Source organism: Natator depressus, chromosome 6, assembly GCF_965152275.1.
Source record: "Natator depressus isolate rNatDep1 chromosome 6, rNatDep2.hap1, whole genome shotgun sequence".
In the NCBI taxonomy this organism is placed as follows: Eukaryota; Metazoa; Chordata; order Testudines; family Cheloniidae; genus Natator; species Natator depressus.
Genome location: NC_134239.1, coordinates 14,517,468 through 14,545,421, shown reverse-complemented (window position 1 = coordinate 14,545,421; position 27,954 = coordinate 14,517,468). Strand labels below are relative to the sequence as shown.

General features: G+C 59.9%; 2 protein-coding genes across 4 annotated transcripts in view; both read right to left on the bottom strand.

Annotated features, from left to right (window-relative positions):
• Window positions 1–12,710, bottom strand: part of SSH3 (slingshot protein phosphatase 3) — a 34,204-nt gene extending 21,494 nt beyond the window's left edge. Inside the window, exons 1-7 of one of the 2 annotated variants that reach the window (XM_074954558.1) lie at window positions 12,586–12,710; window positions 11,528–11,688; window positions 7,199–7,236; window positions 6,322–6,487; window positions 4,467–4,585; window positions 4,005–4,076; window positions 2,633–2,698 (exon numbers count right to left, since the gene is read on the bottom strand). In XM_074954558.1, coding sequence (XP_074810659.1) covers window positions 2,633–2,698; window positions 4,005–4,076; window positions 4,467–4,585; window positions 6,322–6,487; window positions 7,199–7,236; window positions 11,528–11,536 — 470 coding nt within the window. In that variant the 5' untranslated portion in view covers window positions 11,537–11,688; window positions 12,586–12,710. Of the gene's footprint in view, window positions 1–2,632; window positions 2,699–4,004; window positions 4,077–4,466; window positions 4,586–6,321; window positions 6,488–7,198; window positions 7,237–9,540; window positions 9,694–11,527; window positions 11,689–12,585 lie in introns of those variants that run through there. The other variant, XM_074954557.1, reaches the window with a different exon arrangement.
• Window positions 12,711–13,042: 332 nt separating this feature from the next.
• On the bottom strand, window positions 13,043–26,603 carry ANKRD13D (ankyrin repeat domain 13D). 2 transcript variants are annotated; one of them, XM_074954559.1, is made up of 15 exons: window positions 26,438–26,603; window positions 23,896–24,031; window positions 23,331–23,455; window positions 22,448–22,493; window positions 21,909–22,052; window positions 21,312–21,501; window positions 19,639–19,705; window positions 19,211–19,292; window positions 18,121–18,182; window positions 17,754–17,884; window positions 17,214–17,371; window positions 15,900–16,064; window positions 15,519–15,682; window positions 15,006–15,085; window positions 13,043–13,346 (listed from the first exon to the last, which is right to left on the bottom strand). In XM_074954559.1, the coding sequence occupies exons 1-15, from the start codon at window positions 26,525–26,527 to the stop codon at window positions 13,055–13,057; spliced, it is 1,932 nt and encodes a 643-aa protein (XP_074810660.1). In that variant the 5' UTR covers window positions 26,528–26,603; the 3' UTR covers window positions 13,043–13,054. The 2 variants fall into 2 exon arrangements, with proteins under 2 accessions (XP_074810660.1, XP_074810661.1); XM_074954560.1 differs by lacking the exon at window positions 15,900–16,064.
• Between the last annotated feature and the right edge of the window lie 1,351 nt (window positions 26,604–27,954).

Below are 27,954 nucleotides of genomic sequence, written 5' to 3'. Positions count from 1 at the left end.
AGCACTTAGAGGAGAGGAAAGTGATCAGGAACAGTCAGCATGAATTCACCAAGGGCAAGTCATGCTTGACTAATGTAATTGCCTCCTATGACGAGATAACTGGCTCTGTGGATGAGAGGAAAGCAGTGGACGTGTTGTTCCTTGACTTGAGCAAAGCTTTTGACACGGTCTCCCACAGTATTCTTGCCAGCAAGTTAAAGAAGTATGGATTGGATGAATGGACTATAAGGTGGATAGAAAGTTGTCTAGATTGTCGGGCTCAACGGGTAGTGATCAATGGCTCCATGTCTAGTTGGCAGCCGGTATCAAGTGGAGTGCCCCAAGGGTCAGTCCTGGGGCCGGTTTTGTTCAATATCTTCATAAATGATCTGGAGGATGGTGTGGATTGAACCCTCAGCAAATTTGCAGATGACACTAAACTGGGAGGAGAGGTAGATACGCTGGAGGGTAGGGATAGGATACAGAGGGCCCTAGACAAATTAGAGGATTGGGCCAAAAGAAATCTAATGAGGTTCAACAAGGACAAGGGCAGAGTCCTGCACTTAGGACGGAAGAATCCCATGCACCGCTACAGACTAGGGACCGAATGGCTTGGCAGCTGTTCTGCAGAAAAGGACCTAGGGGTTACAGTGGACGGGAAGCTGGATATGAGTCAACAGTGTGCCCTTGATGCCAAGAAGGACAATGGCATTTTGGGATGTATATGTAGGGGCATTGCCAGCAGATCGAGGGACGCGATCGTTCCCCTCTATTCGACATTGGTGAGGCCTCATCTGGAGTACTGTGTCCAGTTTTGGGCCCCACACTACAAGAAGGATGTGGAAAAATTGGAAAGAGTCCAGCGGAGGGCAGCAAAAATGATTAGGGGACTGGAACACATGACTTATGAAGAGAGGCTGAGGGATCTGGGATTGTTTAGTCTGCGGAAGAGAAGAATGAGGGGGGATTTGATAGCTGCTTTCAACTACCTGAAAGGGGGTTCCAAAGAGGATGGATCTAGGCTGTTCTCAGTGGTACCAGATGACAGAACAAGGAGTAATGGTCTCAAGTTGCAGTGGGGGAGGTTTAGGTTGGATATTAGGAAAAACTTTTTCACTATGAGGGTGGTGAAACACTGGAATGCATTACCTAGGAAGGTGATGGAATCTCCTTCCTTAGATATTTTTAAGGTCAGGCTTGACAAAGCCCTGGCTGGGATGATTTAGTTGGGGATTGGTCCTGCTTTGAGCAGGGTGTCGAACTTGATGACCTCCTGAGGTCCCTTCCAACCCTGATATTCTATGATTCTGTGCTTTACCTGTAAAGGGTTAACAAGCCCACAGGTAAAAGGAAAGGAGTGGGCACCTGACCAAAAGAGCCAATGGGAGGGCTAGAACTTTTTAAAATAGGGAAATAACTTCCCTTTGTCTGTGTTGTGGTTCTCCGGGAAAGAGCGGAGCAGCAATGCTGTATGCAGCTTTAAAACCAGGTATGAAAAAGCATCAAATCATACCTCAACCCTACTTATCTGAAACCCCAAATATGTAATAATCAGCGAATGTCTAGGAAGATGCAATTAGGGTTATTTCTTTTATTTCTTATTGGCTTGTGGACTCCTCTGTGCTAACCCCAGATGCTTTTGTTTGCTTGTAACTTTTAAGCTGAACCTCAAGAGAGCTATCTTGATACTTAATTTTTGTAATTGTTTTTTTAAGATCTACCAAAAAGCCTAGGTTCCAAATGTATTTCCTTTCTTTTGGGGTTTAATAAAATTTACCATTTTTAAGAACAGGGTTGGATTTTTGTGTCCCTAAGAGGTTTGTGCAGATGTTGTGTAATTAGTTGGTGGCAACAGCTGATTTCCTTTGTTTTCTTTCTCAGCTCTTCCCTGGTGGGGGGGTGGGGGTGAAAGGGCTTGAGGGTATGCCATAGGAAGGAATTCCCAAGGGAGCCTTCCTGGGTCCCAAAGGGGTTTTTGCACTTGGGTGGCTACCCATCCAAGGTCATAGAGAAACCGTGACCTTGGGAGTTCAATACCAGCCTGGAGTGGCCAGTATTAATTTTTAGAATCCTTGCGGGTCCCCACCTTCTGCACTCGAAGTGCCAGAGTGGGGAATCAGTCTTGACATCCTGTTCCATTGATTGCAGGGCTTCGGCACAGGGACACATAAGGGGGAGGAGATCCCCACAGATATCCCTCCACCTCCTGTGGCCACCACATCTCCACCCCAGGGCAATTCCCACAGATATCCCACCACCTCCTGTGGCCACCACACCTCCACGCCAAGGTAATCCCCACAGATATCCCTCTGTCTCCCACAGCCACCACACCTCCACCCCAGGACAATCCCCATAGATATCCCTCTGCCCCAGTGGCCCTGACAGCTCCCCCAAAGGAAACCCCAGAGGTATCCCTCTACTTTCTGCAGCCATGACACCTCCTCCCTGGGGCTATCCCCACAGATATCCCCTGTTTTCCAAGTCTGATGGGGGGAACAAATGGAAAGCTCACAGTCCAGCTCAAATCCCATCTCTCCCACTCTGTCCCTAAACCCTTGTTCTAGTGGGTCCCAGCCACAGTGATATTCCATCCCCCGCATAATCCCAAAGCTCTGACCAGCTGCACTTGACAGGCAGTGTGGGGGTCACTCACCACATGGTCTGCACAGAGATGGGTTTGAAGATGCGCGTCTGCCCCCCGGACGTCACACTGAAGCCCCTAGACACAGAGAGCAAGGCAGGGATTTCACAGGGGGGTTGGGCAGGGAGAGGGGGCTGGATGCAGGAGGAGAGGAGGACATTCACCCTTCACACACAGGGCTGGACTGAGAGGCTCTGTAAATGCGCAGTGCAAGCCCAGCAGCTCCCTGGAACCCAGATCACATGCATGAGCAGAGGTGGGGTGGGTTGCAGCGTCTGGGATCTGAGAATCAAGCTGGGCTTTCTCTGCTCCATACAGCAGCGCCAGCACCACTGATCCACATGAGCCATTTGCAGGGGGAGGAGAGTGTGTTGGTATTCTCCCAACCTCCGCCCCACAAACCAAGCCCTGCCCATTTGAGAAGCCCATCCCCACACAGACTCTCAGCTTCCTTTAGAAAAAGTGACATCTGGGCCTTGCAGTACTTCATACAGCCACCAGAGGTCGCAGTGTGCACTAAAGAGCTCCAAATACTGGGAGGACCCTGGTAAACAAAAGAGTAAAAGCTGGGACTCAAGTTGAAGAACAGAAGGCTGTTTCCTTTAATACATGCTTCCTGTTTAAGGAGGTCTGTGAGGCTAGTGGGTAGAGCACTGGCCTAGGACTCAGAAAACCTGGGTTCTATTTCTGGCTTGGATTCTGGTCTGCTGGGTGATCTTGGGCAAGTCACTTCCCCCTCTGTGCCTCAGTTTCCTCATCTGTAAAATGGTGCTAATGCTCCTGACTTTCTTTGTATAGTGCTTTGAGATCTACTGATGAAAAGCCCTAGATAGGAGCCAAGTGTTGTTATTATTGCTTAGATCACCATAGTGGCATCTGCCTGAGTATGCAGGCAGCTCAGAGCAACAGCTGGGAGAGGTACAAATGTGTATCAGTTTATGATGTTGACTCTGAAATGTAAGGGTGGCCCATAAACATTTCCTACGTTAGGAAACATTTTGGTACAATTTCTCACTGCTGACTGGGCTGGTGATGGCTGGTTAAGATGCAGCTGCCCCAGCAGAGCACACGGGACCTTGAGCACCTCGCGTGGGCCATGGCTGGTGGTGCTGCTGTGGGAGCTGGCATGGCTCTCAGAGTCCCACGACCCTGTTCAGAGAGAGGAGGGGGAGCTGTGTGCCAGGCAGTGGTTCAGGCAATGAGTCTGGAGCCTGTACTCCCATCTCCGTCCAGCAGAGGGCAGGACAGGTTTTCACTGGGGGCACTGTGTGTGGCATGTGGGGGGGTGAAACGCAGTCCTGATTGCACACAAAGCAGAATTTCCCTCTCTCCCTGCACAGGAGATCTCCCCAGTGTGGTAGCACAGACGACTGAGATCTCTTACCCATCGCCATCGAGGAAGACCTGGGTGTCGCTCCAGAGGGGCAGCACCATCCCCAGGGTGCATTTGGCTGACCTAGGGGCAGAGAGAGGGGTCAGAGCGCACGGCATGACTAGGGGGTGAGTGTAGGGGTCCCCACTGGGGTATGGGGGAGGTTGGAACAAGGACAAGACTTGGAACAAGGACCCCACAGACTCCAGCTCCCTGTGCCTCTCCAGGGTTCTGCTCTGGTGCTGGGGGGCAGCCCAAGGGCAGAGCAAAGAGTTTGGCCATTCTGGTGCTGAGAGCTCAGGTGGCTCCCCCCATGGGTCGTGGGGCATGAACCCACCACTCCTCAGTCCTGCTCCCCCCCACCCTAATTCCCCTCTCCTCTGTGCTCCCCCTCCCCATGCCTCACTCGCCAACACACTCCTTGCATCCCCTATCCCTCCGTGCTCCTCACTGCACCCCCCGCAATCTCCTCACCCCTCTTCAGGGAAGTCCACGCCCAGAAGCACTGTCTCGCTCTTGCCCTCCAGCTCCTCCGTCGACACGAGCAATAGATACCGGATCCGGTGGGGTCGGGTTGACTCCAGTCGCACAGCCTGGAGATGAAGCCAAAGGCAGACTGAGACCTGCCTCTTCATGTGACCTCCCGGTGCCCCTGATATGCCCCTGCCTCTGTGTCACAGTGCCCTCTGCTGTGGAAGGCGGGGCTAGGCAGAGTAGGCTCCGCCCCCTCTGTGGTGACCCAGCACCCCCTTTGGGGAGGGCAGGGCTGGGCAGTGAAGGCGCCTCCTTCTCCCCAATTTCCCAGCATCCCCCGCTGGAGAGGGCAGGGCTGGGCAGTGGTTTCCCAGCTCAGTGTCAGGGCTCTGTAAGGGGGATGTTAAGAGATGAACCCCTGGGTCTCTGTTCTGCTCTGGGGGTCAGTGTGTGACTGGGGCTCAGCAATCCACACACAGCTCTCAGGGCTGGGGGGCCCCTGGGGGCATAGGCAGCGTGACTCAGCCTTGCAAGCAAGGGAAGCTCCCTGCAGAGTCCCCTGGGCTGGACTGTGCAGCTGGCTCTGGCTGCCAGCCCAGGAGGTGAGAGCAAGAGCCCTTCAGCCATAAATGGGGAACTGGCTGCTCAGAAATGAAATTCCACAGGCAGGGATCCCCTCCCCCAACAACCTCCATGCTGCACACAGACAGCACCCCACCTTCCCCTGCCCAGCCCTGTCCTCCCCAGCAAGGGGTACTGTGACACCAGGGAGGGGGGAGGAGCCTACTTTGCCCAGCCCCATCCTCCACAGCAAGGGGTGCTGTGACACCAGGGAGGGGGAGAAGCCTATTTTGCCCAGCCCAGCCCTGCCCTCTCCAGCCTGGCATGACATCCTGTACCCTGCCGGTCAGTGGAGCAGCCCACACGCCGGAGTGGTTAACAATTCTCCAGTCAGGCTGGGCCAGTGCCAGGGACGGGGAGGGGGAGGGACCAGGCCTGGGATCGCAAACAATGAATAATGCTCATGCAATGGATGGACTTCAGCCCTGAGCCAGCCTGCCAGGGAGGGAGTCTGTGCACACAGGGCTGTGGGGAGTGGGATGGGGGGGGAAGAGGGTGCTGCAGGAACTGGGCCGGTGCAGTCAGGATGGGGAGGGGCAGCTGCAGCTGGGACTGGGAAGAAGGGAGGGGGCGGGGCAGTGAGTAACAGGGCTCAGGAGAGGGGCAGTAGGAGTGCAGGGAGACACAGGCATGGAGGGCGCAGTCTGCCCCTTCCCCTCCCCACCTACAGTATATATCCTGTTGTTGCTTCCTCCTTGAGCACCAGGATCAAACCCACTAGGCTGCTCCAAGCTGTGCTCACCCTCACCGCCCAGAGCACAGGCTGGGGACCTCGGCCCCCCAAATGGGGGTGCCAGGACGAGGTGGGGTGGGAGCAATGCATTGTGGGTACACAGAGATAGCTGCTCCTGCAGCACTGGAGCCTGTGGGGCTGGATCGGCCTATTGGGCTAATCTGGGGTAAGGGGTGATGGTGGGGAGATGCTGGACTGGATGGTTCCATAGAGCTGATCTGGGGCGGCGGGGGAGATGCTGGACTGGATGGACCCATGTGGCTGATATGGGGCACAGTGGGGGGATGCTGGACTGGATGGGTCCATGGGGCTGATATGGGGCAAGCTGGCAAGGAAGGAGGTGAAGTGAAGCGTTGATCCTGGGCTGGATGGACCCAATGGTTTGATGATCTGATGTGGCAACTGTCCCCATCACCCATCTCCGCCCCCTGTCCCATTGTTTCTGCCCCCTAGTCTGGTCTCTCCTGGAAGCCACCTTGTGCCAGCTGTGCCCCGTCTCACCAGGTGGATGGCGTCCTCTTGCCGCAGCAGCCCCATCATCAGCTGCAGGTGCTGCTCCTGCTGGCTTTGCATTTGGTCCGGGGAGGGCGGGGCTTCTTGCAGTGTCTCCAGCTTCTCCTCTTCCTGCAGGAGCAGGGCGGCCCCTTTGACCATGACGAAGCTGTGGCTGGGGGCAGATGGGGAGGGGACATGGGCATGAAACAGAGGAACATCCTGCACCTACAAAGGAAGCCGGCCCCAGGGGCGGGGAGGGACCTACTCTGTCAAATTTGGGCACGCCAGCTTCCACTGAGAAAAAGAAATGAGTTGTAACCCTTAGGGTTGTGAAGACAACTGCCCAGATGTGAGGCGTCTGCCTGAGTCTGCAGGCAGGTGGCTCCTGTGCCTCAGCAGCTGTTCAGAGCTTGGCCACTAACAAGCCCCTGGTCAATTTCAGAGCAGGTGATCAGATGCCTGCAGGGGGCAGAGGTAAAACTCTCCAGGGGCAGGTTAGTTTCACCCTGGGGCTCTGGAAGGCTGGGGTGATTCATGGGGGCAGGACTCAAAAGTCAGCAGGGTGAAGAGGGATTGATAGGAACACCCACCCACTCAGCAGCCTGGATGCTTGGGGGGCCAATATGGGGCACAGTCCCTTCTCCTATCCAGCCGCTATAGGGCAAGACCTTCAAATGCAACAGGCAGTGCCCAGCGTGGGAATCCCAGCATCACTTCCTCCTTCCAAACAGCAGGGTGCATGGTCATTGCTCCTCCCTGGTGGGACCCCCTTACCTGCCTCCCATTTCCCGCCAGTGACCAGGGAGCAGGTAGAGGGGGGCTGGGGTTGGGAACCAGCTCCCCTTTGGCTGGGGGGGGGGAGTTTATAGGGATGGCACCTCACCGTCGCTGCAGCTGGCTCCTCCTGGAAAGCTCTTCATCCTGCAAAAGAACCACAGACAGATAGATCAGCCCCAGGCTGGGTGCAGGACTTGCTCCCCTGCAGGGAGTGGGCGTGTGGGCTATGACCCCATGGCACTCAGCTGGGGCCAGAGATGAGGTGGTCCCATCCCCCAAACTCCAGCACAGGGTGGGCAGGTCCAGAGCAAGGAATGAGGATGGGGCAACTCCTCCAACCCTCTGGGGTGTGAGCGGCACCTCAAGCCCCCCAGGAACAAGTTGACACTGCAGGGCCGCAGGGAGATTCCTGAGCGGCAGTGCTGGGCAGCAGCTAGCGCCTGCAGATGTCTGAATAGGAGCCGGCCAACTGATCACCCTGCCAGGGGCCCAGTGGTGCCGATGGAGTCTCACACTCTGCCAGCAGAGCTCTCAGTTCAGAGACGGTGGCCTTGTATTGTGTCACCCTTAGTGCCCCAGACCTAAAAACAAGAAGCTGGAATCAGGGGAGGATCACAGTCCCTGTATCCCGTTCTTGAATACCTTCCTTTAAACAATGGGGGAAATTCCCCAGCAAAAATACTTCGTGAAGGCTGTAAACAAAACAGCAGTGTTGCCAGGCACACGCATGCGCTGGGAGTCTGAAACACAGGCCTGGTTCATCCACCCTGTACCAGGCATTTCTCCCGAGGGTGGGGTGTGCCAAGCTCCCCATGAGAGCAACAGAGCAAGGGGAGCCAGGGATGCCTGGAAAGTCAATGAGGGAGGGCTCCTGGGGGCATGTAGGTGGGGAAGGGGCAGCCTAGGGGGGAACTGCGGACATAGCAGAGATAGCAGACCTAGCAGGGGGGAGCAGAGGGGAGAGGAGAGAACCCCTGCCCTCAGTGCAGCGCCCCCCTGTGTCCAAGAAGCATCCTGCAGGAGGATTCCTGCTCAGCTCTGGCAGCCCGCAGGGGTCACCTGACTCCTGCTCCTCCCAGGAGTGGGCACAGAGAGCTGAAGGGACAGCAGGGGAGTGTGGCTGATGTGCCAGAGGAGCCAGGCTTGGCAGCAGGGTCAGGGACTCCTGCACCCTGTGCCCTCTACTCCAATGGAGCCTGGAGCTACTGCAGATCCCTCCAGCCTGCAAGGCACTCGCTTGAGGTCATTCACTAACACAGGAAGCTGGAGTTCCAAAACCTTGGCTGGGGTTTGCCACCCACTGCCAGGCTGCAACGGGGAAATAGCCACATTCGGGGCAGGCATCACCGTGACACCTCCCACCTATTTGGAGCAACAACTGGGCCATGAGCCCTTTCGGGCATCATCCATAGCCTCAGCCTGCATATCAGGATCTTTTCGTTCCCTCCTGGGAGCCGGAACGGGTCTAGCAGCCCAGCAACAATTTCCTCTGACATTTTTTAGTGTGGAAAATAAAATTAACAGCATCCCAACCCTTCCTGAGCGGCAGCTCCCAGCAGAGTGCACGCAACCAGACACGATGCTCACAAGCCCACGCAGCCAGGAGACGGCTGTACAAGGGGAAGCTGGGACTCCGAATCCTGGCCATGGATCCTGCTTGGGGGCATAGATCCTGCTTGGGGGAGGGGGGCTGGGTGTATAAATCCTAATGCTAGTGCCTGGGGTGTGGATCCTGCTGGAGGGAGACTGGGGGGGGGGGGGGGGTGAATCCTAGCCCTAGTGCCTGGGGTGTGGATCCTGCTGGAGGGGCACTGGGGCGTGAGCCCAGGCGCTGGGGCCCTGGATCCCGGTGCACTCAGCGTGACTTTGCAGACTGCAAAACACTAACTGAAGGGGAAGCAGCCTCCTAAGGAAGTGTCCGTTTGTGAAACTTAATGACAAGTCAGTACCGGTGCCTGATAAACCACAGGGCAACACAGGCTGCGCAAGGGGAATTAGAGCCAGCCACAGGCACTGGGCACCCATGTGTGATGGCAGCCCTCTTGACACGTGCACTACAGCGCTCCCTGCTGCGAGGGGCTGGGGCAGCCAGACACACCCCACAGCCAGGGCTCCCACCCCGCTCCCTGCAGCGAGAGGCTGGGGATGGAGCAGCCGGGTACACCCCACAGCCAGCGCTGCAGGGCACTAACCATTCCACAAGCTTCCTTCCCCCAGTCATGGAGCTCGGCAGGAAGCAGAGACAACCCAAAGCCGGCGCAGGAACTAGCGCCGAGGCACGGAGAGGATGGGAAAGGAGGAAGAGGAGCCCAGCTGGGACAGGGGCTGGGTGGCCCGGGGGTGGGTCAGGGAAGGGGGAGCCCGGCTCGGGGAGTCCAGCTGGGGCTGGGCAGGGGTCCCTAGGGAAGTCCGGGCAGCGCTCCCGGCTGGTCCGGGACAGGCACTCACCTTGCGGCCGGTGGGGGAGCTGTGGCCGCTGCCGGCCGGGGACCTGCGGACGGTGACCAGCGCCATGCGCTCCCCGGCCCCACCTGCCACAAACTTTGGGCGACCCCGGCCGTCCGCCGCCGCCTGGACCAGGAAGAGCCGGGAGGCTGCAGCGCCAGGCGCCTCCCCTGGGGGCGGCTCTTAAAGGGACAGCCCGGCCCCTGGGCTTCCCCGGGCGACAGGGGCTGCCGAGAAGGGGGCGTGGGGTGAGCTGAGCCCCTGCTAGCGTTTCCCAGGGTGGCGCCCCTCAATCCCCACCGTAGCCGCTGATCTCCCAGTCCTGGACTGACCCCCACAGCTCTGCCAGTGCCCCTGTGTCCTGCCCCACAGCCCCCTGCTCTGCCAGCCCTGGGCCCTGCCCCACAGCTCTGCCAGTGCCCCTGGGTCCTGCCCCACAGCCGCCTGCTCTCCCAGTCCTGACTTGGCCCCCACAGCTTTGCCAGTGCCCCTGGGTCCTGCCCCACAACCCCACCTGGGCTGCCCCCCACAGCTCTGCCAGGGGCCCCTCTGTTCTGCCCCACCACCCCCTGCTATCCCAGCCCACGCTCTGTTAATACACCTCAATCCCTGGTAGCCGCTGAACCTGCTATTCCCGTCCTAGGCACTTGCCCCTCCCAATTCCCCAGGCCTGCATGTCCCAGGTGCACAGGGTTTGGAGCCCCAGCAAACCCATTGCCCAGGAACGCAGTGCTTTGGAATTTGAAGCTGGATGGGCCAGGGCAGCACCTCTCTGTCCCGGCAACATAACACCCTGTTCCCACCCAGGCAGCAGCTGCCCATCGGCTGGGGGGAGGGGTGTGCTTTGATTGCTCCAGTTCAAGGCCATGTTGACAGCAACTCTTGGGATCTAATAGGGAAAATTGATGGGGAGATGGGAAACATTGCCATGGGGACACAGAACTGGTAGGGACCATCCAGGTGATCATATCCAGTCCCCTGCTCTCCCATGTAACCCCATCATATAATCCTGGTCATATATTTACCAAGATCCACCTTAAAACCAGGCCAGATGTTTGCCCCACTGCTCCTAGTGGGAGGTGAACCAGCCCCTCACTCCGCTAGTGGATAGAAACCTTCTAGTTCCCAATCTGTTTATTCCTGGCCACTTTCTCCCCCTCCATTCTTGTGCCAACATTGTCCTTTATTTTAAATCGCTCATCTCCCTCCCTGCTGTACTTATAGAGACAGCCCCGCTCCAGCTTTGTTTTGCCGGGCTAAACAAGCCAAACTCTCCCAAGTCTTTTCTTGTCAAACAGGCCCCTGCTCATAGAGCCATTGAAGTGTAGGGCTGGAAAGCGCCATGAGAGGTCATCAGGTCCAGCCCCCGATGCTGGGGCAGGACCAAGTAAACCTAGACCATTCCCAGACAGGGGTTTGTCCCACCTGTTCTTAAAAACCTCCATGATGGAGATTTCACAACCTCCCTTGGTAACCTGTTCCAGAGCTGAACTCCCCTTAGAGTTAGAAAGTTTTTCCTACCATCGAACCTAGATCTCCCTTGCTGCAGATTAAACCCGTTACTTCTCACCCTGCCTTCAGTGGACACACAGAACAATTGATCCCCAGCCTCATTATAACAGTCCTTACATATTTGAAGACTTATCAGGTTCTCCCCTCAAGACTAAACGTGCTGTTTTTAACCTTTCCTCCTTTTAAAATCTCTGACCATTTTTGTTGCTCCCCTCTGGCCTCTCTCCAGTTTGCCCACATCCCTCCCAAAGCATGCACCCAGAACTGGACACAGGACTCCAGCTGTGGACTCACTAGAGCTAAGTAGAGTGGGACAGTTACCTCCTGTGTCACACATCCTAGCGACCCTTTTCTCTGCACCAGTTCTGAATTCTTGAACGCAGGTGCCCAGAACTGCGCACACTACTCCAGATGAGGTCTCACCCGTGCCTTGTACAACAGCACGAACACTTCCCTACCGGTACAGAAAATACCTCACCTGACACATCCTTGGATTCCATTTGCCTTTTGCACGGCCATATCACATTGGTGGCTCATCGTTATCCTGTAATCCGCTCGTATGTGCAAGTCTTTCTCCTCTGTTCTTTCCAACTGATGAGCACACAATTTAGAGCAGAAATTCTTCTTCCTAAGACATTACTAATGGGGTGGGGGTGACAAGAAGGGGGTAAACTAGGGGGTGGATATTGAATTGCAGCTCAGGGATTAATGGAGTTAATGAAAGCCAGTGCAACCACTTGGCCCCTTCTCTTCTCTAGACTCCCAGGCGCAGAAATGGCTCCCTTGCCCACTGGCACGTGAGCCCTCTAGCAGCGCTCACTGTGCTCTGTCTCAGAAACCACAGGAACCCACCCGGAACAGCAGTGGGCACATAGCCAGGCCTAGCACACCTGGGTGTTTCTGTCCTGTAAAGAAGCAAGATGCAACCAAGCCCCCAGATAAGCAGCAAGGCCTCCCAATGCCAGCAGGACACGGTGCCCCCTTGGGGATCCCATCTGCATTGGGGGAAGCTGGCCAGAGAGGGACCCCAGAGCGGAGGGAATGCTCCAAGCAGGATGCTGGCTCCATTCCCTCTCTCAGGCAGCTGATGCACCAGTAAAGGCCCAGGCCAAAGGGTGCAACATGCAGAATGAAGGGAGCTGGAGCCAGGGGGTTGGTTGGTTTCTCCTTTTTATTTCATGGTTCCTGCTGCACAGAGGCCCACACCCAGCCCCTGCAGGTGCCAGGAGCCACCGTTCAACGCAGCTGTTCCCTTTCCAACCTTTGGAGTTGAGTTAAAAAAACAAAACCCACCCTTCGCCCTCCCCATTCTAGAGCTGCAGAGAGATAAATAAAATAAATTAAACAGGCAGGAGAGGACATGGCAGCTACACACAGGGGGTTCAGGAGGCGAAACAGAGGACTGAAAATTATTGGCCCTGCTTCTATTTGAGTGCCACATCCCACAGCTCCCATGAATGTAGCATCCCCACCCTAGTCATCTGGTTTCTGGCCCTGCCCCATCATCTCTAACCCCACCCCGTTCATTGCCCTCACCTCTATTGCCCACGTGGGCTGACAGGACAGAGTGAGTGTGTCCCAGTTTCAGAATCCCACTACCTCCACCAACACGTATTAAGAGTCCAGTTGGAAACTGCTTTCTCTATAGCCAAGGGCTCTCCTTAGCCTCTGCCACTCTGTTGCTCCTCCTCTCCTCTGTTCCCTCATTCTTCAGTTTCCTCCTAGCTGTACAAAACTTTCCTCCACCAGGCAGGGGGAATAGAATAACCATAAAAAAAAAAGAGTTAAATTAAATAAGACCCAAGAGGCAGCGGGACTAAGAGCCCTGGGAAAGGCAGAGGGTGTCTCGTCAAGTCCAGTCCTGCCCCCTGCAAGACAGGGGGTGGGGAATGGGACGGGTACCCCCCACAAGGTTAAAAATACAACAGCAAAGCCAGGGCACTGGGGAACCCCTGGGAGTCTTGGGGGAGGCTGGGTTCAGGGCCCCCTGCTGGTAGGCGGGGCATTACTTCTCCGTCAGGGAGAGCTGGAGGATGCGCTGCAGCTCCTCATCCTCCTCACGCCGCCGGCGCTCCTGCTCCTCCTGCTCCCGCGATGACAGCTCCATGGCCAGGCGCAGCTGTTCGTCGAAGCTGGGGTAGGCCGGGGGAGGCAGGGCCGAGGAGGAGGAGCCATTGGTGCTGGGTGCCAGGCTGTCCTCAGGAGGGACGATGCTGTTGTTGCCGTTGCCTCCGCCACCAGACTCCGTTGCAGCCAGGCCCTGCCCCGACTGCAGGAATATGCTCTCCTGGATGGCGCTGGGGGAGAGAGATGCGTGTCAGCAACTGCCCTCACAGTCCTGCCTCCCAAGACCAGCCTCTCCCTCACAGCTGCATCGCTTCTTCACAGCCACTCGCCACACCAACTAGCCCCTTCACAGCCTCACTCCCAGCAAGCAGCACCTGCTTCTCACAGCCCCGTCCCCCTACCAACCAGCCCCGCTCCTGCCACCTACCAACCAGCCCCTCCCTCACAGCACCGCCCCCATGACCAGCCTCTCCTTCACAGCCACACCCCCCACCAACCAGCCCCTCCTTCATAGCCCCACCCTCATCAACCAGCATCTGCCTCTGACAGTCCCATCACGCCACCGACCAGCACCTGCCCCCACCAACTAGCCCCTCCCTCACAGCCCCGTCCTTTCTCCATAGCCATGCTCCCCACCAACCAGAACCTACCTCTCACAGCCCTGCCCCCACCGACCAGCACCTGCCTCTCAGTCCCATCCCCTCCCTCGCAGCCCCCGCACAGCCCCCCCCCAGAGCCCTGCCCCCCACAGCACCGCTCCCCATGACCAACCTCTCCCTCACCGCTCCACCCCCACCGACCAGCCCCTCCCTCACAGCCCTGCCCCCACCAACTCACCCCTCCCTCACAGCCCCCTTCCGACTAGCCTCTCCCACACAGTCCTTAGCTCCTCCCTCACAGCTCTTCCCCCACCAACCAGGAACTGCCTCTCCCAGTCCCATCCCATCCCCTCACTGACCAGCACCTGCCTCTCACAGCCCCTCCACCATCCAGCAGGACCGTCCTTACTCATACACAAAGTACGCAGCTGCGTAGGGCACTAAGAAATTTGGGGCACCAAATTTCCTGGTGCCCGGCACAGCTGCGTGCTCCTCCAGCCCCTGCTCCGGCTCTTGCGCAGGGCCTCCGCCTCTGCTCCACCCCACCTCTCCCCAGTCCTGCCCCCAATCCCCTGAAGATTGCATCCAGGAGCCGGGGAGGATGACAGCTTGGGGCCCCAGACCTCCGCGGGCGGGAGCAGGGGGAGCTGGCACCAGGCCTCCACGGGGGGAGGGGGCTGTGTGGGGCCCCAGGCCTCTGTGGGAGACAGGGGCTGGCCACTTCCTGCGGGAAGTGGAGTGACCCAGCCCCAGCCTGCTCCGCTCCCCTGGCTCCCAGACTTGGGGGGAACCGCCCCCCCAGCACTCGCCGGCAGCACGGCTGAAAGCCAGGGGAGCGGAGCAGGCTGGGGCCAGGTCATTCCACTTCCTGCAGGAAGTGGCCAGTCCCCCCCATCCCATGGAGGCCTGGGGTGGGGCCCACACAGCCGCCTCCCCCGCCCCGCTCCCGCCTGTGGAGGCCTGGGGCTGCGTAAGACACCAGAATAGCTAGGAAAGGACCTGCCGACCAGCCCCTCGGTCACAGCTCTGCCCCCACCCACCAACATCTGCATCTCACAGCCCCACCCACCTCCACACAGCCCTGCCCCCACCAACTAGCCCCTCCCTCACAGCCCCACCCCCCCACCAACCAGCACCTGCCTCTCTCAGCCCCACCCGCACTGACCAGCCCCTGCCTCACCCTGCCAGCCCAGAGAATGGCTATGTGGGAGGCCAGGGATGGAAGGTAGGGGCCTGCTGCCCATGGAGGCCTGGCATGAATCTTGTCCCACCCCAGCTCCACTCACTCACCGCTCCAGCTGCAACTCCTCATCATAGGAAGGGGGGTTGGAGCCTGGGCGCGTGTTGGTCAGCGCCTCCCAGATAGTCACCTGCAGTCCAGGGCACCAATCAGAACACGGGAATATTCCCCTCCCTGGCTGAATCAGAGACCCCAAATCCCACACCCCTGAACCAGCCAGACAGCTCCCCACATCAACCGCACAGGAACAAAAGTAGGGAGCTGGCATGCCCTGGAGGAGAAAGGCCCTGTCCCCCATTCCGGGTCCCCCTGAGCCAGCCAGTGCCCTGCCCTGGGGCCAGATTGGAGCCAGTGCCCCTGAGAGGCGAAAGGCCCCATGTCCCATTCACTGCCCCTCTGAGCCCACCAGTCCCCTCACCCTGGGGCTGGATCAGAGCCAGTGCCCCACGTGGGGAGAGGTCCCATGTCCCATTCCCTGCCCCCCTGAGCCCATCAGTCCCCCCACCCTAAGGCCGGATCGGAGCTGGCACCCTGAGAGGGAAAAGTCCCGGCCCGGATCTCACCTGGTCAGTCTCGGTGCCAGCATCGAGCAGGCTCTGCTGGATGGCAAACTGCAGCAGGTCGTCATCCTCGTCCCGCATGGGCTCGTTGCGGCCAGCGCCCAGCATAGCGTAGCCCTGTGGCACCTCGAACACCACCGGGTCCACCTCGCAGGGGAACGGGAATACTGGGGAAAGGGGGAGGGGTGAGAGTGGGGGGTCCCATACCCTATTGGGATCACAGACACACTGCTCCACCCGTAGGAGTCTGCCCTGCCCAGAGAGACACCCATCCCACACACACACTGCCTTGGCCCTCGACCCCATGGAGACTGGGGTCACTGTGGGATTTGCAGTGGGATGCCTGGTGTGCACAGCCCCCCAGCCCCCTGCAGGTTCCCCTACCTTTGGGGTTGGGGGGCGCCTCTGCCCCTGCAGCTGGCTCTCTGGCGTCCCCTGGAGAGGAGCTGGGGGCAGGGCCACAGACCCGCACGGAGCTCAACGACTCATCACACCCGCACAGGTTGCTGAAGGTGATTCGTGCATTGAGCACATGGAAGAGGGGGATCTCTGGTGTGTGTGTGTGTGTGTGCGTGTGTGTGTGTGTATGAACATGACAGCGTGAGACACTGGGAGCAACAGATGGTACAGCCCCCAGGCATGCCCCTCGCCCATCAGCCCCCCCAGCCCAGCTCCCCATGGCCCCCAGCCACCCCTTCCTGTCATGATCCCTGCTGCACCTCCCTTGCCCCATAACCACCCCTCCCCAGCTCCCCTATCCTCCCCAGCCCCCCAGCCCAGTTCCCTACAGCCCCCAGCCACCCCTCCCCCTCATGATCCCTGCCGCACCTCCCCTGCCCCTCAGACTCCCTTCCCCAGCTCCCCCACTCTCTCTGGCTCCCAGCCTCCCTCCCCCTCAGGATACCTGCTGCCCCTCCCCAGCTCCCCCATCCTCTCCGGCCCCCAGCCCCCCCGGCCCAGCTCCCTACAACCCTCAGACACCCCTCTTTGCTCATGATCCCTGCTGCACCTCCCCCGCCCCTCAGACCCTCATCCCCAGTTGCCCTATCCTCCCTGGCCCCCAGACCCCACTGCTCTCATGATCCCTGCCACCCCTCCCCACCTCCCCCGGCCACCCCAGCCCAGCTCCTCACAAACCCAGCCACCCCTCCCCCTCATGATCCCTGCCACACCTCCTCTGCCCCTCAGACCCCCCCCAGCTCCCCCATCCTCCAGTCCCCCTCGTGATCCCTGCTGCCCCTCCCCTGCCCCGTAATCACCCCTCTCCAGCTCCCCCATTCTCCCCAACCCAGCTCCCCATGGCCCCCAGCCACCTGTCCCCATCATGATCCCTGCCACTCCTTGCCCATCATGCCAGTCACCCTTCTCCATGATCCTTGCCACCCCTCCCAACTCCCCTGCCCCCAATCCCTGCCACCCCACTCCAACTCCCCCCCACTCTGGAGGACCCCTGCCAACCCTCATCCCCCCCACAATTGGCCCTCATTTCCCCCAATTCCCACCACATCTCCAGCCATCCCTGTGCCCCTCAGACTCCCCAGATACTAGCCATTCCTTCCCCTCCACCCATCCCCTGCCCACATCTATTGCTCTCCAAATCCAGCCAGGCCACTCCCCATCAGATCTGCTCCCTTCTCTCCCTCACTACTGCCCCTCCCCTGTTTGCAGCCCCGCCCCTTCCCCAAAAGCCCCACTCACCGATTTTGACAGGGAATCCAGGCGGCAGCTTGAGGGTGATGAAATCACGCAGCTTGGCGAAGTGGGCATTGCTGATGGCCATGAGGTCAATTATGGGCGTCACCTGCTCCACCAGTGACAGGGGGTGATCCTCACATAGCCACAGCGTGGCCTTGAACCTGTCATGGCCGGGGGAGCATCACAACCAGTTGCCCCAGCCCCTCTTCCTGCACAGCACTGGCTACGCAGAGCAAAGGACCAGGCCTGGCGCCCTTTAGGGGCGAGCACTCAACATTGTTGTCCCAGATGCCTGGGTCCCATTCCTTGTCCTGGCCTCTCCTTCACTCTGGGGGCTGGGAGCTGCAGGAACTTCTAGGGGTGAACACCTGCCCTGCCATCCCAGACACCTGGGTCCCATTCTCTGACAGAGGGGAGCTAGAATTAGGGTGGATTTTCCATGCCCCGCAGTATCACTGGCTGAGAGTGCAGAGCGACTCTTCCCACTCCTCTAGCGCATTCTCCCACTCTGCTGTCATCCCAGGCCCTGACCCCGCACCTCACCTCTGCACTTTGTTGGACATCTCGATAGGGCGGCCAATGTTGCGGGCCTCCAGGTTGAAGCTGGGGTCAAAGTACTCCTCTGGGGTGATGGCCGTGGGGTTGGTGAGGGTGGCGGACTGCAGCACCGGGGCCTGGAGGGGGCAGGCATGAGGAGGGGGAGTCAGATCCCCCATTCACATGCTCTCTGGCTGTGCCCCTTGTGCTGAATTCCCCCTCACTTGCTGTATTCCCCCCACCCCTAACCCTCAAACAGCCCCATCCCCAGATTCTACCCTCGTGGCTGGGAACGTGACACCTCTGCCCTGATCCCTGCCACACCAGGCGCGCGTCTCGAGTTCCCAGAGCAGATGCGGGGCCCGTCACTCACCCCGTTGTGGGAGGCATGCTGCTGGGCGATCCCCAGGAAGGACTGGAAGGGTGTCTTGGAGCCTATGGGGTGGGTGGGAGTAGGTTAGACTCAAAGACCTCCCTAGAATGTATGAATTCCCTCCCACACCTCCCCCGCCCCCTGAGGAAACATCCACCACGCTCATTCTGTGCCCTGGGGTAGGCTAATCTGCTAGGGCCAATCAGGTCTGATGTGGGTGTGGATACAGAATGCTCAGCATGGGGGGCAGCTTACACAAGTGCTCGGGGAGTGGGGCCTGAGCCATGATGGACAGGTGGAGAGACGGGCTGTTGTCTGTGGGGTAGTGACTGGAGGGGAGGGATGGGTGTGGTACTGTAACGGGAGGGTCAGGGCGTGGGGCCAGGCCCTTGTAGGTGGGTGCTGTGATTGGAAGGTCTGTCAAAAGGGGAAGTACAGGGCACAGTGGGTCGGCATGTCAGAGGGGGAGGGTTGGGGTGCTGTGATTGGATGTCCAGAGTGGGTATATCAGAGTAGGAGGGGGCAGTCTGAACAGAGGGCTGGGGCCAGGGTGGACAGTCGCAGGGGAAGGGGTGCTGTGCTAGGGTGGCAAAGTGTCCGGTTTTCGACTGGAAAGTCCGACTGAAATGGGGACCTGACAGTGTCTGGTCAGATCTACTGACTGGACGCCCAATGTCCAGTTACTTCGGGTGTGGGAGGTGGAGAGGCATTGGGTCATCATCTGCTCCAGCCCCACTCAGCCACGGCCACCTCCTGCCTTTATCGGGCAGCTGCAGCTCCCAGCCCTGGCTCCGCAGGCAAGCCCATCGTGACCCGGGGGGTGGGAGGGGAAAAGCAGCGAGCAACAGGGATGAAGGGGGGGGGAAGGAGTAGGGGGGGCCCCTCAGGGGAAGAGGCGGGGCAGGGGAGGTTCCGGCACTCCTGCTGGAGTACCCAGTTTTTGAATATTAGCAAGTTGGCAATCCTATGCTGTGCATGTGTGTGGATCTGGCACTGTGATTGGATGTCCAGGGTCGGTGTGTCAGAGGGGAAGGGGGCGGGTCATTGCAGACTGCATGTTCTGATTGGTTGGCTAGGAACAGCGTGTTACCTTTGGTGCGGGACTTGTCCTGGTCCGAAAGGTGCTCGGTTCTTGTTTTAGTGATGAGCTCCACGTTGCTGGCGCTGTAAACCTGCCAGGACATGGGGTGCAAATCAGTTTTCCCAGCCCCCCCGGCCCACCCATGAGCTACTCCCCTGACCATGCCATCCTGGACACCTGGGTCCCATTTGCTGGTTTGGTGTCTCTAGTACATGCGGTCGTACGAGGCCCGTATCGGTAAGCACCTCCTCCTGCTCCTAGACACCTGGGTCCCATTCCCCTTCCTAGTCTCTCCTCCCTCGGGGAACTGTGAGCTGTGAAGCCCCTACAAGCAAGGACTTCACACTGCCATCCCAGAGGTCTAGGTCCCACCCCATCCCAGTCTTCCCCTCCCAGTTAAGGTTCCCATCCCCTGCACCCCCAGGATGGGAATTTACCTTGGCTTCATAGCCACTGATCACTTCCATCTTCTCCGAGCGCCAGCCCCAGATCCCAGACTTATTCCTGCCAAGATGGGAATGGCCGGGTCAGATGCTGCGTTCCTCCACTTCTGCCCCAGCCTGCCCTAGACAGACCCCTCCCCTCCCCCATATGCCCCAATGCCTGGCTGCGTCTCCCCCAGGCTCCCTCCAGAAGGAGCTGCTCAAGCCCAGCTCTGCTCCTCCCTGGCGCCTCCTTTCAGTGTCTAGGTGTGAGTAGGGCTGCTGCACAAGAGCTGCAGGCATGTGCACCTCCCAGCCCTGGCTCTGCTCTCCAACCCCAAGGGCAGGTATGGTGCTGAAGGACAAGATGCCCAAGGAAAGGCCTGGTCACCCCTCAACCCTGTTCACTAGCATGAGCAGTCCTATGAGGGTCTGTCACATGCACATCCCCCCCACCCTGCTCACTAGTACACGCAGTTGTATGAGGGTCCATCGCACATGCGGACCCCCCATCCCACTCACTAGCACACACAATTGTGTCCATCACACACGCAGATCCCCTGCCCTGCTCACTAGCACACACAATCATATGAAGGCCTATTGCATATACGGACTGCCTGCCCCTTCATTCAGACACGCAGCCATATGAAGGCCCATCGCACATGCGGACCCCCCGACCCACTCACTAGCACACACAGTTCTCCTACCCCACTCACTAGCACGTGCAGTCACATGAAGGCCTGTTGCATATACAGACCCCCTACCCCTCTCATTCGCATATGCAGCCATATGAGGGCCCATTGCATACAAGGGCCGGTTGCACATGCGGACCGCCCCCTTCCCCGCTCACTAGCACATGTGGTCATACGAAAGCCCATTGCACATGTGGACCCCCTGCCTCTCTCACTAGCACACACGGTCGTACAAGGGTCCGTTGTACATGAAGACACCCCCATCCCACTCACTAGCACATGTGGTCACATGAATGCCTGTTGCACATGTGGATTCCTCTGTCCCTCTCACTAGCACATGCAGTTGTATGAGGATCCCCTGCCTATCTCACTAATACGCATGGTTGTTTAAGGGCCTGTCGCACACACAGACTATCCCCGCATCCAAAGCTCACTAGGACACATGGTCATACAAGGGCCCATCACACATGTGGATCCCCTGCCCCGCTCACTAGCACACGTGGTCGTACAAGGGCCCATCACACATGCAGATCCCCTGCCCCACTCACTAGCACATGCGGTCGTACAAAAGCCCATCACACATGCGGATCCCTTGCCCCACTCACTAGCGCCCGCGGTCATACAAGGGCCCATCACACATGCAGGTCCCCTGCCCTGCTCACTAGCACACGCGGTTGTACAAGGGCCCATCACACACATGGATCCACGGCCCCGCTCACCATTTGCGACCACACAAATGTCAGTCGTGCCCATCCCCCCTCCCCCACTGTCCACAGCCTCTAGCACAAGCACATCTTGTGCACAGCCACCTCACCCACCACCTGTGCGCATGCTCCTCCTTCACTAGCCTCCCTCCCCAGTCATGTACTCCCCCACCTCCCTCATGGATGTCCTCGTGCACCCTGCCTCCCACACTCGCTCCCCTCTCAGAGGCCCGCTCCCATGCGGTCAGCCTGCATGAATGCCCCCCACGCGTGCCTCCACTCCCCAGCTCACCGCTCGAAGGCGATGTTCTTGGTGTCGAGGTGGGTGGAGACGATGGGTGAGGTCAGCCGGCTGGCCACATGCTCCTCGGTGGGCTGCATGGCAGCCAGCATCAGCTCCGGCTCGTGCAGGGCCAGCGACAGCGTCTCTGTGTAGACCACCTGCTTGTCGTGATCCACCTCCATCACCACGGCGCCCTCCTCTGGCCGGGGGAGAAGGGACATATCAGTGCCACAGCCGCACCCCACCCGTGGCTGGGCTGGAGGTGCCATGGTGATGTTGCCTCAGCCTCCCTCCAGGATCCTCTGGGACTCTAGGTGCAGGCAGACTGCTTCCCTGGCCCTTCCCAGCAGCCATATCCCAATGGAGCACCAACTCCCTTTGGCGGTGACCCCATTCCCCTCCCTGGGGCTGGGCCAGCTGTGGTCTCAGTCCCATCTCTGGGAGCTCCTCATGTGGGGGAGTGGAAAGAGGCCCAGCTCTACTACTCAGCCAGATCGGGGAGGTGCATCCTGCACAGACATCCAGAGGGAGTAGAGCCCAATTCCCCCAGGGGCACAGGAACGGGTAGGGGCCCTGCCACCCGGGGAGGCTGGGGGCATCTCTGACCTTCCCCCTTGAAGATATAGCTGCGCCGCCCGCGCTGCCAGGTCATGTGCTCGAAGCCCAGCAGGGTGGTGTCGACCCGCAGGCTCTCGCCGCGCTTCCACACCCGGTACACGTCGCTTGGGCACACCTTGGAGACCAGGGGCACTGTGGGGGAGGGACAGAGAGTGAGCAGGGGAGGGGCGTGGCAGTGGAGGCAGCTGCCCCACCTGCATGCTGACAGCCCAGCCCTGCGCCCCGCTGGGGAGGGTCTGTGTCTACATGCCTGCAGTTCCTCCTCCCAGCCACCGGGAACTCCAGTATGGGGCTGGGCTTCACACTGCCAGGCAGAGCTCCCTCACCCCAAACCCCCACCCTAGGGCTCAGCTCCCAGAAAGGGAGGCACCAGCTGCTGGCAGATCAGGGGCAGGATAGGGGCTGGGTGGGCACAATGACCAAGGGGCTCTAGTCTCCCCCCTCCATGTAGCCGGATAGCCCTGGTCTCTGGCACTGGGGAAGGCGACTGGGGGTGTCCTGCTGTGAGCCCCCAGGGACGGACTCACCCCAGCTGGTGAACTCCCACTTCATCTCCACGTAGAAATCAGGGGCCTGGAAGAGAGGAGACAGCAAAGGGATGAGATCAGGTTAGGGGAGATCAGGGTCTGCGGGGAGGGGGGAATCCCTGCAGAGATTGGGGTCTGGGAGATCATGGGGGGATTCCCTGCAGTGATCAGATCGGGGAGGGGCAGGGGAAGAGAGATCCGGATCTGGAGATGAGGGGAATTCCCTGACCTGATTGGGGGTGGGGGGTAAGAACAGGATCCCAGGGGAATTGAGGGGATCCCAGCAGAGATCCTGGGGGACAGATCTCAGACTGGGAAATCCCCAGGGCTGGGTGAGATCCGAGGTGTGCTCCTGTCCGAGATCCTGGGGGATCCCAGATGCATCCCCAGAGGAGCAGCAGGAGGATCCATTGCACTGCGGGTGCCCAGGGCTTAGCTTTCAGGGAGCACCTAGGGGCTGGCAGGGGGAGGGTGCCAGAGGAATGGGGTCCCGGGGAGGGGGCATCTGTACCCCAGGGCAGCAGTGCCAGGGGGCTGGGGTTCTGGGAGAGGTCTGTTCTCCAGGGCAAGGATGGCAGGAGGCTGGGGTCCCGGGGGGGGAGGGGGGCCTGTACACCAGGGCGGGGGTGGCCAGGGGGCTGGGGTCCCAGGGTGTGTGTATCTGTACCCCAGGGCAGGGCTGGCAGGCGGCTGGGGTCCCGGGGGCTCTGTACCCCACGGCGGGGGTCCCGGGGCGGTCTGTACCCCATGGCGGGGGTGCCAAGGGCCTGGGGTCCCGGGGGAGGTGTCTGTACCCCAGAATGGGGGTGCCAGGGAGCTGGGGTCCCGGGGGGGTGTCTGTACCCCAGGGCAAAGCTGGCTGGGGGCACACGCACACACTGACCCTGCGCAGTTTGTTGAGCAGCTCGGGGATGCCAGCCAGGCGGTTAGTGGCACGCTGGTAGTCACGATATTGGAGCACCAGCTGCACCATCTCAGGGTCCCCAGTGCTGACGGCCTCCTGCAGGACTGGGGGCGGGACGGCAGGAGAGGGGGAGTAGAGAGGGAGCAACACGGAGCCATCAGGTGCAGGGCACTGCCTGTCCCCCCTGAACACTGGCATCCAAGCCAGCTCCCTCCCCTGCACACACCCCCGGGCATGGCCAGCACCAACCCGTTGCCCTGGGCAGGCAAAGCCAGGTACCCAACGGCACAACACAGGGCCCTTTGCTGGCGAAGTCCAGGTCTGAATGCCAGGTCCATGGGCACCAGCCCCGAGGAGCATGGCAGAGGGGAGGCTGAGACTCCAGCTGAGACCTCCAGCAGCTGGTGGGGGAGAAATTCCGTGCCATAGGGCAGGAGCCATGCAGCAGAGGGGCTGGCACCAGAGCCTCCCGACTCCCCATATCTGCCCCCCCAGCTCCCAATACCTGCCCTCCCCCAGCTCCGTGTGCTCCCCCTGCCAGTACCTGTCCAGCCATTGGCATTCTCCCTGCCCACGTTGGCGTTGTGCCGCAGCAGCACCTGGGCCGACTCAAGGTTGCCCAGAGACACGGCCAGCTCCAGGGGCGTGCGGCCCCGTGGGTCGATCAACTCGATATCATGCTGAACGGGAACCGCAGGGTCAACAGCTGTACACCCCCCACTCCCCAATGGGCTAAGCTAGGGCCCCAACTGTACCACTGCCGTTCTGGAGGCCTGGGTCCCATTCACCATCCTGGGCTCTGGCCTCTCTGCTGGGGCTGGAAGCTGTTGGGCCTCTATGGGTGAACACCCCCACTGCCATCCCGGACTCCTGGGTCCCATTCCTGCCTGCCCCCTTCCCCCACAAGGAGACTCTCCTGCCCAGCTCCTCAGCCTCACTTATGCAGAGAGGTGCCCCTCCCATGGCAGTGAGGGGACGTAGGGGTGCCTTGTCCTGCCCCCTTCCCCTATGGCTCCTCCCAACTTCTTGTCAAGCTCCTGACTGTGGTTGTGGAGGGCTGCAGGCAGATACGGGTCATGGGGGGCACTGAGGGCAGGGGATGTGGGTTTATGCCCCGAGATCACTCTCCAGAGCCCAGTGCTGGTTGGGCTATGGGTTGGGGTGGATCCCACACCTGCCCTGTGAGCAGATCACACTCCAGTGCCTGGTACCAGTTGGGGAATGTGGGGACCTAGTGAGAGGGATTGGGGCAGGGGGAGCTGATTGGGAAGTAAGGGCCAGGGGCTGCCCGGGTGCTGCTTGCTCTCCAGTACCTGGTGCCATTTGGAGTGATGCTGGTGGAGAGGGAGGGGGCAGGTGGAGGGAAAGAGGAACCAGGGGAACCTGGGGTGGGGGGTACCTGGTAGGGTGGATGCTGGGTAGAGGCGTCAGGTGGAGGAATGGAGGGTGGGGGTACCAGGGTCGGGGTATATAATAGGGCAATGATAGGAGTAGGATTAAGATGGTACCTGGTGCAGATACTGGGGTGAGGATGTGGGGTGACTCCTCGATAGGGGTACTGGGGGGTACCAGAAGGAGGGGGTTAGGGGGTACCTAGCGAGGGTACCAAAGTGGAAAGGATAGAGGTCCTGGTGTGGGGTACCAGGTGAAGGGATGGAGGATGGGGGCTACCCAGAGGGGTGAGTAGAGAGGGTATTGGGTTGGGGTGGGGGTACCAGAGTGGAGAAATGGAGAGTGGGGATCCTGGGTAGAGGAATGGGGATTAGGGGGTACCCGGGTTTAGGGGGTACCCAGTGGGGGGATATGGGATTAGGGGACACCTGGGGAGTGGTGATGCAGGGTTAGTGGGATGCTGGATTGAGGTTCAGGGGTGGGGGGTACTTAGTGTAGGAATAGGAGTTAGTAGGGGATGCTCAGTGGTGTGTGTGTGTGTGCGCGCGCCAGAGTGGGATATCCCAAGTGGGTTACGGGATACCTATGGTGGGGGTTCCTGATCGGGTGGGGGAAGTCCCAGGGGTCCCCATGGAGGGAGCCCCAGAGGAGGGGTGTGCTCAGTGGGGTGGGGGTCCTGGGAGGAGTTAGTGGGTCCCTGTGGTGGGGCTACCCATGGGGGGTGGGGTGCCCTGAGGGGTCCCAGCAGTGTGGAGTTCCAAGTGCGCCTGGTGGGGTGAGAGGTCCAGAGGGGTGCCTGGTAGGGTGGGGCTCCTGGTGGGATTAGGGGGTCCCAGAAGTGCCTGATGGGTGGGGTTCCCCAGGGGGTACCACGGGTGGCTGCAGCAGGGTAGGGATGCCCAGTGGAGTGGGGGATTCTGGGGAGTCCCAACAGAATGGGGGGTCCTGGGGGTATAGGGGTTGCCAGGTGACCAGTACCCAGCAGACTGGCAGGGTGCTTGCTGGGACGGGGGTCAGTGGAATGGGGAGAGCTTCGCGGGATGGAGGTCCTGGGGTGGAGAGTGCTGGGGAGTCAAGGAATGGCTGGTGCCTGGTGGGGTGGAGAATGCAAGGGGGTCCAGGGTGGGGGTGGGGGGTTGGAGGAATAGGGAGTCACCCAGCAGGGTGGGGGGGTGCCCGCAATGTGTTGCCCAGGGGTGCCTGGTAGGGTAGTGGGTGCTCGAGTGAGGGGTTCTGGTGGTGTCACAATGGGATGGAGGGATTCTGGGAGCTTAGGGGATCCCATAGTGCTTGGCGGGATGTGGGGGGTCCTGGTGGGGTGGGATAAGTCCTGGGGAGAGTTCCAGGGGTGCTGGGCAAAGCTGGGTAGGGAGTCCCAGGGGTGCCCAGCGGACTGGGGGATATCCCAGGGCTAGTGGAGCAGGGGGGTTCTAGGGGTGCCTGGTGGGGTGAGGGGATCCCGGGGGGTCCAGGAGTGCACAGCAGAGCGGGGGGATCCCCAGGGGTGCCAGTGGGGTCCGGTGGGATGTCCCAGGGAGCTTCCCGCGGGTGCCCGGCGGTGTGGGGGTTCCAGAGAGGGTCCCGCGGGGTGGGGTGGGGGGTCCCGGAGAGGGTCCCGCGGGTGCCCGGCGGGGTGGGGTGAGGGGTCCCGCGGGTGCCCGGCGGGGTGGGGAAAATCCCAGGGGGTCCCGCACCTGCCCCGTGCGCAGCTCGCTCTCCAGCGCCTGGTGCCGGTTGTGCCAGGCCAGCAGGTGCAGCGGGAAGGCGTCTCCGGCCCGGGCCATCCCGTCACCATGTCCCCAGCCCGGCCGAGGCTGCGGCTGCCCTGCGCGGCGCTGGCGGCTCCGGGCGGCGGGCGCGGGGCCTGGCCCGGAATCGCTGCAGCGGCCGGGGGCGGCGGGGCGGAGCGCGGCGCGTCGCTGGGCGGAGCGCGGCGGGCGGCCTCGCTGGGCCCTGGCGCCCCGGACCCTGCTCCGCCCGAGCCCTACACCGCCCTGGGGGGCCGCCCCGCGCCTGCCCCCCAGCTTACTGCCTGCGGGGAGTCTCAACCCTGCCCCGCTGCACCCCAACTACCCCCCCTTGGGGCATCTCAGCCCTGCCCCGCTGCACCCTAACTACCCCCTTGGGGCATCTCAGCCCTGCCCAGCCATAGATTAACTGGCCCCCTTGGGGCATTTTAGCCCAGCCCCCTGCATCTTAACTGCCCTCCTTTGGGGCATCTGATCCCTGTTCCCTTCCCCTGAGGCCACCTTAGCTCTGCCCGCCTCCTGCATTTTAACTGTCCCCCTCCATGGGCCACCTGCATCTTAACTGTCCCCCTTGGGCATCTTAGCCCTGCCTGCCCCATAGGTCACCTGAGCCGCCCCCTGTGATAATAGTACCTTATTGTACTGTGGAAGCACACAGTATGCGTCTACACTCCAAAGTGAAGGTGCAGTTGTCATGTGGGCAGGACTAGCAATGCCAGAACTCTTATCAGAGTGGTAGCCATGTTAGACTGAAGCCACAAAAACAACCAGGAGTCCGGTGGCACCTTAAAGACTAACATTGATTTGGGCATAAGCTTTTGTGGGTAAAAAGCCCACTTTTTCAGATGCATGGAGTCTTGGCCATAGTAGGACTCTTGGCACCCGCAGCCTGTACTCAGGCTCCAGGACAGGCTGGTATTGGGGTGGCTAGCCCAAACCGCCATATCATTATGGCTTTTCTTCCCTACCCCGGCTAGTTTAGGGCTAGCACAGGTCTGCCACCTCCACTGGCTGTAACACTGTACCCTGTGACTGTCAGCTCTCTGAGGCAGGGACTGTGTTCTGTGTGTACAGCACCTAGCACAACAGGGGTCCTGGTACACTGCTGGGCTCTTGTGCTACTACCATGCAAATAACTACCTGCAGCCTTACCGCTGCCCCTATGGGTGGAATGTAGTTTCCAGTGAAATCAGCCTCAAATTGGCTCATCCCCTTTTTGCAGCACTGTTCATCTTGGCCAACCAGAAAGTTCTTTAACCAGCTACGTAGCATGAGGGTGGAATTGCTTAATCCAGCAGCACTAAGATGCAGCTTCTTCTGGGGCATGGTGCAGTAGCTGTTTACACTGGGATCCCTCTCCTGGTGCTGAGATGCAGGTGCCTCTGGAGTGGGATGCAGCTGCTCTATATGTAAGTAATACCAGGCACTGTGATGTATCCATCTCTGGGGTGGGATGCAGTGGC